This window comes from Pipra filicauda, unplaced genomic scaffold (genome assembly GCF_003945595.2).
Source record: "Pipra filicauda isolate LSUMZ 115617 unplaced genomic scaffold, ASM394559v2 scaffold510_size705862_pilon, whole genome shotgun sequence".
In the NCBI taxonomy this organism is placed as follows: Eukaryota; Metazoa; Chordata; class Aves; order Passeriformes; family Pipridae; genus Pipra; species Pipra filicauda.
In genome coordinates this window covers 153,364-167,799 of record NW_024104655.1, presented here as the reverse complement: position 1 = coordinate 167,799, position 14,436 = coordinate 153,364, and the positions used below count along the sequence as shown (strand labels likewise).

Sequence of the window (14,436 nt, the reverse complement as noted above, 5' to 3'; positions counted from 1 at the left end):
TGGGAGATAACAGGAGCTGAGTGGGGCACTGGCTGCTCAGGGTGATGATACACAGGGCTCATGAGCTTGCCAGGGGGAAAAACTGGAGCATGTTAAGTGGACCTCTGGCTTTCTTCAAGCTGTATGGCTGCTGTGGTCCCTCCAGACACTGAGCTCAGTGGCATTCCCACCACTCCGTGGCATGTGAGGAGGAAGGAGGGCCGTGGGGTGTGTGTGGGTGAGGGAGAAGCATTAAAAGTTGGGCATCTGCAGGGCAGTTGTGTTGGATCACAGGAGGGTTGCCTGAGATGCCAGGAAATCTATTCTGCACCTGGGTTCATTGGGCAGGAACAGGAGAATTCCCTGAGCTGTCTATCCTTGACAAAAGAGGTGCACTTCTAACACTTCATTGGATCACAGACAATACGAATAACCTTCACACATTACCCTTTTCTCTTTAAATTAGTAGTGATGTCCTGTTTGTCCATGTTTGCCCAGTGCTTTATCATGCTTTCTTCGTCAGCTGCAAGCGGCTGTGCTCTCCTTTTTTTTTCCCTCTGCCTTCTCCATTTCTCTCCTCTCCTTACCTTTCTTTATCTTTACTTCTCCCTTTCTTCTTTTCTGTATTTTGCTTCTCCCTATCGTGCTTGCTCCCTTTTTGTGTGATTATTTGGGAAGGAAGAGGGTATTTATAGCTCTCACTGGATTCTGTTACCAACTGTTCCACCCGTCTGACCTCTCTGGATCTTGCAGTCCACGACTCCACGCCAAATTGTAATGTTACCATAGTATTTGGGAACCCAGCAAGCATTGTGGCTTTCATTAGTTTTTAGCACTACCTCCCATGTAGTTGAACACAGCCACCGGTGAGAAATGTAAAAGTACAAGTGCCTGTTGTTTCATAACAAGCTCAAAGAGACAGCTCAGACCTGTGCTCCTTGTGCCTCCAAAAACCAGTGTGTAGATGTCACAGGAGTTGCCCCTGAACAGCACAATGCAACAGCTTCTTGGAACCAACAAAAGCTCTATTCTTGTCTTTGTTAGAGAGGAAAGGATTGTATTTTGGAGTGAGAGTCAAGGGAGTGGGTGAACTGAAGGCAAAGTGACTCTGCTTATCAGGTGAATTACCGAGTGGAAGGGGTAGAAAATACCATTGTTTGGCACAGGGAAAGACACTAGAAATAGGAAATTCAGGACCAAATGCACTGGCATGGTGTGTGTTGTGTGGTGTCCAGTCCAGCTGGGCACTTAAGCACCTGGCCAGGAGAGGCTGGTGTTATGCTCCTCCCCATACTGGCCATGCCTGTTCTGCTCAAGTAAATAATCATTTTCCTGGACAGATATGCTCTCCTGCCACCAGTCTATCTTTTAAAACCGATGCCAACGACAACCCATGTTCTCTAACTTCTTTTGTGCCCTCTCTCTGCTTCCTCCTTTCTTCCCAGGGCACCCTGATGTGGAGCAGCCTTGTAAATCCAGCGTCAGGACGTGGAGTCCCAACTCGGCAGTCAACCAACACACGGTGCCCCCAGCCTGTCCCGAGCCCCAGGGCTGCTACCTGCAGCTGGAGTTCCGTTATCCCCTGACTCCAGAGTCTCTCACAATCTGGGTGACATTTGTTTCCCCGGACTGGGACTCCAGTGGAGCAGTGAATGACATCAAGTTGCTCACCGTCAGCGGGAAGAACATTTCTCTGGGGCCGCAGAACGTCTTCTGCGACATCCCACTGACCATAAAGCTGGATGCAGGACGGGTGGGCGAGGAGGTGTATGGAATCCAGATCTACACCCTGGATGAGCACCTGGAAATCGATGCTGCCATGCTGAGCTCTGTCCCCCACAGCACGCTGTGTGCAGACTGCAAGCCCATCCAGTACAAAGTGGTTCGGGACCCTCCTTTCCAGTCTGGATCTCCAGTTGTCATCTCAAACCTCAGCAGGAGATATGTTGACACGTAAGTAACTGCTTTCCAGAGAGCTGGATCATCTTGTTCAGATCAAAACAGTTCTTCTCATCCTGGTAATGTCCAGCATTCCAAGTGGCTGTGAGGATGTTGAGCTAGACAGACATGCCAAGAATTACCAAGACAGAATGTTCTCATAGTTGCTCTCTGAAACCAGGAGCATCACACTTGAGTGAATAGCCTGTGGTTTCATGGGTAGTTTTTGAGAAATTTCTGGGCTAGTTGTGCAGAGATCTATAATTCAGGTTTTCCTTAACCAGAAAGGATATTGCAATCTACCTAAGCCATGATAAATTAAATGTTTAGGCTAACCTGACCAAGGACCTCTGGAGTAACATGGTCATCATTTCCTTGGGAATCTTTTGAAAGTAATATTTTGATGGAGAAGGACAGAGCAGGGCTTTCAGTGCCAAAGCACTAATTATCTGCTAAAGAAAGTGTGCAAAGAAATGCACTTGCACGTTCAGGTGTATAAATGTGTTTCAACCACTTCTATTTTCTGCTTTCGAGTTATGTTGGTGTGAGATTGTTCTGACATGGTAAACATGCCAAATGCCCTGGTTTGTTGTAGGAACTGAGTTTCATCCCAGACACAGTTACACTCATCTAGTCAAAGGATTCATGATTGTTGAGGAAAGCCCAGCTTCAAAATATTTACTCATTTCAAGGAGACCCATGATCTACCCATAGGCATTCTACAGTTAGAAAAACATCTTTGGCATAACATGATTCCCTGGAAGTGATTCATTCATCTGTGGGAACAACATGAAGCTCATTTGAAAAATGAACACCAGATAAAAGGAAACCTGCTAAGAAAACTGCACTCTAATTTAGAAAAGATGATCTAGTTAGTACAGCTAATATCAAGGAAGCATACATCATTATGGTTTTCTAAAGCATATTTAAATATAATAAAAATGATTAATTAACAATTCAGTAATCATGAGCTCCCATCCCTTTCACAGCCCAATTATACAGCTCAGAAGATGCAAATTGTCCCTATGGATTTAAAAACTCATGGTAACTAACAGTAATGAATCTAACAAAAACCCAGGACATCACTGAGATTACTCATGTGCTGAAAGTTAAGCATGTGCTTAAGTGCTTTCTTGGGTTGTAGCCTTGTTCAAACAATTGCTGGCACTCAGCATGAGATGAATATTGGCATATTGGAAATGTGGAAAACGGTGAATTTTCCCAAGGTTTTGCTGTGAAAGCATCTTTGCCTGAAACCTGGCCCACTGCAATTGGAAAATGGGACTGCTTTGGTTTGAAATATTTGCATACCTTAGCACAAGTTCCCACAGAAACAGGTCCAGTTTTGACTTCATAACACAATGTGAAAGAAAAAAAAAAAAACCAAAACATAACTTGTATTCTGGGTTCTATTTCTTTGTCTTTTGTTATGATTTTGTGGGTCACTTCTAGCTGAAGTGAAAGAGTGCTCTAAGAATTAAATCAGTAGCCTGGGATTAATGACAGTTTTCCTGGGGGTCATTGAATAAATCCCATGGGGTAGCAGTACCCCTCTGTATGTCTCACCTAGTTACACAGCCAGCTAAAAATCAGATAGAACTTTTAAGCTAATCTTTCTGGGCTCTGCCTGAGATCAGGGGACAGAAATGGATGCTTCTGGAAGCTGGCACAACCAAACTCCCAACCAAATCCCAGCAAAACCCTCTAGTCTTGACGGGCTCAGCTCCTTTGTGTCTTGCCAGGGACTACAGGGAAAATCCTGCCAGTGAGTTGTGACAGGACACTTGGAAAGCTGAGTTTCAGTCACTGGGTGAGGAGGCAAATATGCAGATTCTTAAGCACTTGTAGTTGTTTTTGAGGCTGTTTTGGCTGATTTACTGTGAGGGTGGTGAGGCCCTGGCACAGGTTGCCCAGAGAAGCTGTGGCTGCCCCACCCCTGGGAGTTTTCAAGGCCAAGCTGGACAGGCTTGGAAGCAACCTGGTCTGATGGAAGTTGTCCCTGCTCATGGCAGGGGATGGAACAAGATGATCTTTAAGGTTCCTTCCCACCCAAACCATGTTGTGATTGTGTGATTCAAGACTTCTGCATGTGTTTGAAATGTTGAGAAGTGAGATGATTTTTTTATCATAATACACCTGATTTTTTATCATAATACACACAGCACTGATCTGGATCCCCTGGGGATGGGGGGCCCTGCAGATTCAGAGGCTGCTGCTGGGCCCACACCTTGAGATGCAACAAATTCACTGAGACTCTGCACGGGCTTGTGGTTATCTGGTAGAGACAAAAGCAATATGAATTTTTCATTAGCACCTTGTGCAAAGAGTAGCCACAGTCTTTTTAAGTCCCTAAGCAGGAAGGAAGGGAAGATGCTTCAGAAAAGTCAGGGACAGAGGTGTTGGGCCATGCTCCTACTTATATAAATGTGTAGAGGTAAAGGGAGTCTCTCTCAACCTGTTCATATCTCCCTGTTTGTTGCATCCTGTACTGCTGCAATTCAGCATATCTGTGCAGCCAGACTTTGCAGCCCCTTTATCTCTCTGTAAACCCCAAGCCAGTCACCCCTCCTTTGTGCTTTTGCATGTTTTCCGTATTAAATAAAATGACACCCCCACATGTTCTGTGGAAGGTTATTTTGAAGGCAGTCTCATATCTTCACTCTTGCCTCCTCTGACCTTGATCTTCACTTTCTCTTTTTCTCCCAAAGAAAATATTTGCTTGCACTGTTATCTGTGAGCAAGATCCTTTCCCCAGGTGTGGCGATGCTGAAAGAAAAATTAATTTCTCTTACCTTCTTCCCGTCAAAGAGAGGGAACTTCCTTTTAAGCTGAGAGGAGAGACAGCCTTTAATGGATAGCCCTTGCCTAGTCAGCACTGGGTGCTCCACAGAGGAGAGTAAATAACTAGAACAGTGGAAACATTTTATTAAGAAATGCAAAATAATGCCAGACCTTCTGTTCTCAAGCTAAATTTTAATCTCAGCTCTTGGCTCAAGTGAAGGCTTAAACATCCATTTCTAAGGGACAGGACCTTATCCTTGGACCTTACAGAAAGCAGACCAGATACACTCAATTCCACCGGGTGTGATCAGCCAGAATTGCTGGTATCTGTGATACAAAATGAGAGACAGAGCCTAGGAAGAGAGGAGAAAGCTAAATAAATCAGTGGGGGGAAAAAGGAGGTCAGGCCAGGTGCAGCACAGAACTGCTGAGTCTTCACACCACAGCGAGTGATAAGGAAGGAGCCTCATCTGCAAGTCTCAAAGTCTCAGCTCACAATTTAATCCAAATGTGGGTTGTGCTCATATGTAGAGTGTTCTACTCTGGCTGTCCTCTAGAAACAGTGTGTGAGATGGTCACTTTGATTGCTCTGACCTCCCTTCACAGTCACTGGAGCATTTTTAAGCTCACAGAGTTGCTGTTGGAAAGTAATCGTTGCTCTTGAGTTCATTTGTGGTAACCACTGATTTTTTTAAGAGCTCAGTGAAAAGTGAGTACCCAAGGCAAGAGGCTCTTGGGTGATGTCACAGGCACAGTTAGGTGTCAGTCCCACCAGGCCAGTCTGGGCTGAGCAGCCCCATGGCACTCTCAGTAGCCCAATTTGTGATCAGTGGGGAGCCGGATGTGCTGGTGAGATCTGTGCACTCCCTTCTTGCTGACCAAGCTGAGAGACACTGAGGTCAGTTTTGAAAAGTTGTCAGAATAACTTAAAAAGTTTCAAAGAATCGGAAATTTTCCCAACTTTTCTGCCACAGACTTTGTAAGAAGCCTTAAAGTGTGGTGGAAGGCGATGGATCAGGTTGTCTTTGTGGTGTTAAACTGTAGGGTTTTTTTCAAGACAAAGGCATTGACTGAAATAACCTCAGAAAGAATCCCAGCATGAAGCCCTGGTATGAGTTTTGGGTTTGCAGAGGTGAGCATCACTGAGAAGCAAGTTTGCAGTGCTGTGATATGTTATTCTGAGCCATTCCTAGTAGAGCTTTAGTACTGAGGCGACACACAGAGATCCTGCATTCATACTTTAAAAAAGTGAGACTGAAAAACTTGCATTTTCTCATATAGGGAATAGGTTTTTCTTCTCAATTTTGGCTATTTTTTACTTACATTCTATGGTTGAACCTTTTCTGTTGCTCAGTAATAGTTGGAGGGGGTTGGCCATCATCGGTATAGTTGTTCAAGTAGGTACAGTATTTTAACATCTTGTTAGAATCAGGGCTTCCATTCAGTGCTGAGCTTGTAAACTCCATGTCATTTACTGGGTTTTAATTCTGTTTTAACAACTAAGACAGTGGAATGCAGATCTCACTGAGGCTTCTTGGAGTGATTACAGAATGACTGAGAAATTGCCATCCTTGGGATGGCAGGTGGCTGGAGGGCTCCTGTGCCACTGTTTGTGTTTCATTGTTCATGGGACCTGAGCAGTTCATGTGCATTTACTGATGCATTTGCCATTTGTTACTGGTCTCCAGTCGGAAGGGCACATGGTCAGTGACTGGTCAGAAACCCCAGATGAGGAGTGGTTGAAGGAAACAAAGACAGTTCTCAGTTTGAAGGTTCCTGCAAATATGAAGAAGCAGAGAGGCTGGAGAATCAGCATTGACTATTCATAATGAGCAATAACACCAATTAATTGATGTCCCTTTTAGCCTCTGAATTTAAGAGGAAGTTTGCATTTACATGACACAGGCTCAGCTGAACAGACTGGAAGAATAAAAATATCACACTGATGGTATCTAAACCTAAGTCCCTGCAGAACTCAACACTAAAATTTCACAGCGACATCTGTCCTTATTATGGCATTCCTTCCTTCACCCCCAAGATCTTTCTCTGTTTTCTGGAGGTCTACCAGCCAGAGGAATGTATGATCTAAAGCAGCTGAAATGAATTGCCACATCTATCTGTCATGAGGATAATTAACACCATATTTCCACCCAAACAAGATACAGATCACTGGGTGGTTGTTCTCCCGACACCAAAAGCTGAAGCCCCTATTATCACATCTTCTGCTCATCCCTCCTCCACAGTTGCCATGCCAAACCTCTCTCGATATGCCAGGAAATACTGGGGAGTATCTAAGATAGGACTGAAATGTTAAGAAAACACTTTGCATGCCCAGATTTATCTGCAGGAGCTGCCAGGTTGTCCGTGCGATATCGGCACGCTGCACATCTGGATTCCCAACAGGCTTTAGAACTCTATATGGTATTCCAGATGTCCTTGTGCACGAATACTTACCCAGCTACCCTGGAAATGCCTTGTCTTGGTGCATGCAAGGACCTCATAGGCTTTTTTTGTGGATACATCCCACTGGTGGTTCATGATTGCCTTGCAACTGAATAAAGCATAGAATCATAAAGACATAGAATGGCCTGGGTTGAAAGGGACCTTGAAGATCATCTCCTTCCAACCCTCTGCCATGAGCAGGGACACCTTCCACTGGACCAGGTTGCTCAGAGCCCCATCCAGCCTGGCCTTTTAACTAACTGCTTCCTCCCCTCTCACTTGCAATGAAGAGTTCCCAGTTTATACTGAATTTCTTTGTCCTAAAATGTGTAATATTCTTTTATACCAACATATGGACCATTTCAAGACAAGCAGATCTGTAAGTTAGTAATTTCTACATTATAACTCCCTCCTTCTCTGCATTAACTGAGCTTATTTACCAATTCTAGGAGATTTCTTTCCTATAATTGCCCAATTCTCCCTATTACTTTCTTTAGTAATATGTTAGAGATCCCTGGCTATATCTGTATGACATTTTACAGCTCATCTCCAATAAAAAAACCTTCAACAAGAACTCTTCACTCTTATTCACACTTTCTTGCTCATTCCTAAGAGCTTCCCTATCATTAACTTTCCATGCTAGCTTTCCATGGACAAAGCTATTTTGAACTTTCCCAAGGGGCAAACACCTTTCTGCCCCACCAGGTTCCTCTTACCCCTGGAATTTCCAGTTTCAGGTACAACATCAGCACTGGTAATTCTTGCCTAGTTCTTCATCTGCAGTCCTTGCATTAAGTATTTCAGTTGTTCCTTGCTGATTTTAGTTTCCCAGATGGAATAGTGGCTGTGCTGTCACTGTTTGAAAACCTTCAATCAGTGAAGAGTTTTGAGTGTATTGGAGCTGCCTGTGTTCAGTTTTGGCAAGGTTTGATATGCAGCTGGTGTGAGACAGTGTAGCAGTCCTGGTGTTCAGCAGAGGTGCTGAGATCATCCATCTCTGTGCCTCTCCCAGGCCATGCCTGGTCTTGGCTATGTCATCAGCTCCTTCCTCGTGCAGCCAGTATTGATTGCCCTGTTTCTGCTTAATGAGCCTGGAAATTTCCCATGATGAAAGAACAGGAGCAATATGGGACAGCTGCCTGTCCCACACCTTCCCTTCCAACAGTAGGAAGCTGGTCATAGGTTCATCTGACCCTAACAGAGGTGAAGTGCTGCTGGGAAGGAGACTCCTCCACCCTGTAGCAACTTCACTGCCAATATCCCTCCAGGGAAATTCCTGCCTTTCCCAGACAGTGGGGCCTCACCTCTGGCTTGCACGGGTCTGGGCAGGGAGGCAGAAGGGTGACTGATTCTGCTGCCTGTGCCAGGTAAGGGCACACAGCCCTGCTCTGCACTTAGGGCTCAGCAAGCCAGGAAGAGGAAAACTGCTTCTATTCCACCTCCTGTTCCTGCATCTCTCCTTCACATATGTTGTGCTTCTAAATGCCGAGAGAGTGGTTGTTATTATTTATAGCTGCCAGTAGCATGCTGGGTGTTTCACAGAGTAAAGACTCCAAGTGCCTTCTTCCAAAGAGCTCCCAGTGAAGTGTTGGGGGCTGACGGTGCCGCAGCTCTCAGGGGTGATGCATCTCCACTTGGCTGATGCGATTTGACAGCTGGAAGCCACATTCTGATGGCTTTCCCTCTTTCCTGCTTTCTTCATTAGAGGTGCCAGGTTATGTCTGCGAAAGAAGCTGCTGCTTCCTGACCCCCCACACAGAGCACATAGAGCAATTTTTTTTCCCTTACCACCCTCTGCCAAATTGCCTTAACCCTGCCCTGGAGAAGGGAAAGAACAATTTGACACTCTGTGCCCATTGAGGAGGCAGCTTTCCCGCTAAGCCTGTGCAAAGATGCCGTGTGGTGCCAGCAGCAGTGATAGATTTGTGATTCCTCACTGTTGCGGTTTCTTATGTAACCCTGTAACTGTAGCTGGCACTTGACAAGATCCGCGGCTCCTGTTCTGGCTCGGCTGCACATGATGCAAGAGTAAGGTAGGAAGGGCAGGTTTATCTCTTTATGGCTTTGCCATCCCGGGATAGGGCAGCGCAAAGGAGTTTTTCTGGGTCTGACTTTGGAGGGTGGGATTGCTCTGAATGACCTCCAGCTGCTTCTCTCAAAGAAATGACTCACGACTGTCCCATTTGGGGACAGGCACTTTTCTCCAGGATCAGCTCTGCTCCAGCCAGAGACTCCCCAAGGACTGCTGCTACACTGGATTCACATCTCTGTTGTACCTCTTGGGCAATACACAGAGAGGTCAGACCCGTAGACTACAACCAACCCATGTGCAAGTGTCCCTGAAAAATGAACATTAACAGCTGTCCTATTATTATCCAAATAGATACTATTAGAAATTGATATATTTAATCACTCCCAGCCAGGGTGGAATTTGAACTCATGACCTAGAAGTAGTAGCAGAGTTTTCAGCTGCAGAAGGGAAAAAAAAAAAAAAAATAGAAGGTCAAACAGGACTTTTCCTGCTGGGCAAAATAATTTATTGCAGGTGAAACAGTCTCAGATATGTGGTAAATTAGGCTGTGCATTATCTCATGGATAATAACTTCTCTCTGATGTTTGCCTTCTTGTATGCATCTTTATTTTGTGCTCTAAATAAGATAAGAAGCACCAGAAATCTCCCAGGAATAAGAAATGCATTTTCTTTGCTTGATTGAGGAAAGAAATATTGGACAGACATGTGTTATGCAACAATTTAAAAATAACTCTCTTGTAAAACTTGGAGTGAGCCTCAAATACCGCAGAAGAAGCAGAAATGTGTTACCTACCTTTTTATCAGTCAGCCAGTACAGCTTTTTTCAGCTACTTTCACTGAATTATTGGCCTGATCATTTCCTGGGCATTTTATTTTAATATATTTTCCTAGGAAATACATTCCGAGTGTCTGTTAAATTTGGAGTTACACTCAAACAGGCAAGCATTTGGAAAAAATGCTGCAGTAAGACTGAAATACCTGTGCTGTCCTTAATACCTTGCTGGATCCAGCGACAGAAAAGACAAGACAAAGGTGTTCAAGGCCGGGTTGGACGGGGCTTAGACCAACCTGATCTAGTGGAAGGTGTCCCTGCCCACAGCAGGAGGTTGGAATGAGATGATCTTTAAGGTCCCTTCCAAACCAAACTAGTCTGGGATTCTGTGATTCCAGGAGTATCACTGCACAGCTGATCCTGCTGCGGGCCCAAGGCACCCATCGTGTGATTGCTTAATCTCAGTCTTTCTGGTCAGGATCTTCTTAAATATATGGTGGCATTGGCCATCCCCAATTCCAGCACTTCCCTGGAGCTTTTTGTGATGGGAAGGGCAAGGTGGAAATAAAGCTGCTTCTTCTCATCAAATTGTACCCCAGAGAGGGTGCCTGCAACTGGATACCCCAAATTACCAGCCACTACTGCAAATACTGGCCCCGAGAGCTCAGTGCAGTAAACCAGATCATTTACTCACAATGGTACAGGATTTTTTTTAAAATGTAAGACCAGTTGCAGATGTAATGACAATAGAGGAAATTAGCTCATGATGGGATTTTAGGAAAAGGCTAGTGGAAACATGTTCAGTAACGTTCGGTTATTAAACCATTAGAGATCCCACTGGAGACCAGCTAGTAGGATTTCTCATCATCTGAAGTGGTTTAAGGCAAAACACAGAGCCCCTGAGGAGGGAAATGACAAAATGTTCCTCTGGAATAGTACCCTCATCTCCTTGCCTGTCTCTGTGTGACAGCACATGATCTCTCTCATGTGTGTGCACATGCACAGATCAGCTCTCTCCCTCCTCCTGAGGGGCAGGAGTTCTGCAGCCCCCGAGCCTGGACCCTCCAAAGCAGCATTTCAGAGAGGTGGGATGGTAGAGGTGAAACCAGAGAAAACTGCAAACACATGTGTTCACTTGGGGCCCAGTCTAAGCCCAACTCAAACTGCACAGAATACCTTCCACTGGCTTCAGGAGCCTTCGGATCAGGCGCTGTGTCTGCTCCCATGGCTCTGTTCACCATTTTGGTGAGATTACAGGGAAACAGGAGGGTATTAAGTTCTGAAAGTCAGGTCTTGGCTCAGGCCTGTTGAAAACAAATCCTAGAGGTGAGGTCTGGATTCGGTGAAGGTGAAGAAGATTATTCTGCCAAGCTGACCACCCTAAGTTGGGAAATGCCTCCTCCTCAAACCCCATGGGCTGAGGGCAGCACCTTGAGTGCTCCCAGCAACAAGCAATCGACAGCCAAAGGTTGAGGGGTGTTTGTTGGGGTCACAGACCCTGTGCAGGGTTTGCATCAGGCGCTTTTCCCACGGTGTGGTCTGAAGCAGTGCCGGATCCCACAGAAATGCTGCCGCTGGCGGTGCCGCACGGAGACAGCTCGGCACAGCCGGGATGTCGTTAATGATGTGAGTAATCAGGAAGGGCTCATGGAAAAGCACGATGCAACAGGTAAAGTTCGTCAGTGCCGCTGATGATAATGGCCTTTCCAGTAATTAACTTGTCCTGACCTGCCTGCCCGTTGTGTTACTGTTTTCTCCCTGTCACACCAGGACACCGGAGCGCTGTCCTCAGGTGGAGGATACTGGCACCGTTCCCTTGGAATCAGTAGAGAAGTGCTGGCTCCCACCAGTTGGAAATAGGGGATTTCTGCATTTCGTGTCCCAGATCTTTCCTTCCTCGGCTAAAACATACCAGCCTTCCCTCCTGGGGTGGCCACATCTGAGCCCCACGTTGAGAAGCGCTCCCGTCTCGCTCAGGGTCTGAGCACAGCACTGAAGAAGCAAACACAACACATTTTTCCCCCTCCTTCCCTGCTTCTAATAACAACCAGGTGCTCCAACACTTAACCTGTGTGCTGCCGTGAAATTGCCTGTCTGCTGCAAACACCCATGTGAGGCCCAGGGCCTTGAGGATCTACTTTATCCCAGGATTTGTAACCTAATCTCAGTGAGATTGTCCATTTATATCAACCACCTTAAAAATTCATGTTTTTGTTGTTGTTTAAACATGAAAGGAGAAAATGGTCTCTTGGCATTGATTTTTTCTTTTTTTCTCTTGAGGAAAAACAAGAACTATCTTTAAGGCCTTGGCTGCAAACTTTGTTTTTTATTAAATGTGCTACTGTGTTTTAAATTGGTACCAGGGCAGATACTTGGAGGATTATATCAAAGTCTGCTGGAGTTAATCAGTTGCATAAATATCTATAGGTTTGCTACTTACAAAACTTAATGGTTCTCACGTGAAGGGCAGAAGAAAGAGGTCTGTGTACAAAAAAAAAAAAAAATGTTCAAAATCGAATGTGTTTAAGGTCCTAAACAAGGCCTGGATTTCAAAGCAGAGGTGCAACAGCCAGACATGTAGTCCTGTGGCAGGGCCTCTTGTGCAGGTAGGAGCTGGTCTGAGCAGCAAATGCACACCTTTGCACCTCAGAGGATCAGATGAGCAGCTCAGTTGCAGTGGTTTAAACCTGGAGTGTTTTGCTGAGTTACTTGAGGTTTACACCAACATAAGCAACAGCAGAGCTGCAGACTAATTGCCTGGTTTGAATTTGTGGTGGTTATGAGAGTTGGTGGTGACTTTGGTTCACAGAAATATCCAAGAAGCAAAGGATATTTTCCTAATAGATTGGATCCCTCGACCTCTGACTTCAATCCCAAATCTGTGGGGTATTGCATAATTGGGGAAGGTGGTTGGTGTAGGTGTTAGAGGAAATACCTTCCTGATACATCCAGAAGCAAAAGTTAAGTCTGGCATCATTTTGATGCCCCTGTTTTGCATCTCTGTGAGCACAGAGTCCTGATGGTACAGAATGTACCCACCAAGTACTCAGCTGAGATTATCTGTTCAGGTTGTGGGCTGTTCTGTCATTCTTCCTTGGAAATACCCTGTTCGGGTTTAAGCTGGATTTGGGAGCAGAAATCCACTGTACAGTCCCCATCTCCCTTCCAACTCATGAGTGTTCATTTAGTCCTTCAACTACCCTGTTTTGCTGTGCTTGTAAACAAATAAATCACAAAAAAGCTGGAGGGCACAGAGCAAACCTGTGGCCCCTCTTGGCACCTGCCTCACCGTGGATAGAGAGAAAAGCCTCTCCAAGGCTGTTTCCTTGGCATTTATGTCTTCTGAGTCAGCTCAGTATCTGAGAGAGAAGCAAGAGAGTTGTTTTGAGGCCTTTGCACCTGCCATGGTGCTGGGCTTATCCAAACAGAGAGAGATTGGACCGCAGCTGAAAAAACAGCCCGGCGCAAGAGCCCGGGATTTTTGACGTCCTTCTTGTGTTTACAACATCCCACCCTCCTGTCTCCCGACTGCAGTCAGGCAGGAATTCTCTTCATTATCTTCTGCCGTGCTTCTCATGCCATTTTTATTAAAAAAAGGAGAGGCAAGGCAAGGGGGAGCGTGTGTGAGAGAGGAGGAAGAAAACAGCCGTATTTGTACAGTCAATGGCAATGCAGGAAAAAAGATGGAAGTTTGGGGAGCAGATCTATTTGGGTTGCCCTAAAGTGACCTCATCCTCTGGCTTACTTATCAGTTTCTTTTGGAGCACCTGAGCATGGGGTAGCTTGTAAGCACCGTGGTGTTGGTGGATATTTGGTGTAATTCAGGACCTCTGGAAGTGGCACTGGGTGTTTTGGAGGTTGTGAGCAGCATGTGGGGACAGACTGGACAGCTCTAGCCTGCAGATGACAGGACAAGGGATGGTTTAGACCTCTGGGTCCTCTTTTTGTGGTTGTATTCAGTCTGATCCAAAGAGTTGCAGATGTGGAAGATGTGGAGTTGCTGCTGTTTGCTGCCAGAAGATTTCCTGTTTTGCTCAGCAAGGCTTCCTTGCTAGAGAAGAGCAAAGGTGACAGTGTTAGAGGGAAACAGGGACATCACTGGCAGACCAGGGCTTGTTCTGGGCTGCAAAGAGATGTCTAGGAAATGTTGTCTTTTGACTCTAGAATTTGGTGGGTATTTAAGGTCAAAGCCAGAGGAGTCCTTCACGAGGACACTTGAGGTGTAGAATGTGCGTGTTTCACATGACACTGCCTGTGACAGCCATAATTTAATTGGGGATGCTTAAAACTTCGTCATCTTGTCCTTAGATAACAGGAACGCTGTCTGCTTTCATTGCTGCCTGGCCATTTATCTTTTCATAGGGCAGGAGCTGGGCTCAGCCTTAAGGATATTTGAAATTTTGCTGGAAACAAGTCTTTGCTTTGTGAAAACACTCCTGCTGTTATTTGTAGTAGGAAACACATATATGCCATTGTAGTAGGAAGAGAGGCA

General features: G+C 45.5%; 1 protein-coding gene across 1 annotated transcript in view; it reads left to right on the top strand.

Annotated features, from left to right (window-relative positions):
- The window catches only part of PAPPA (pappalysin 1), a 180,972-nt gene that overhangs the window by 71,892 nt on the left and 94,644 nt on the right, over window positions 1-14,436 (top strand). Inside the window, exon 7 of the mRNA XM_027749372.2 lies at window positions 1,425-1,932. Coding sequence (XP_027605173.1) covers window positions 1,425-1,932 — 508 coding nt within the window. The remainder of the gene's footprint in view (window positions 1-1,424; window positions 1,933-14,436) is intronic.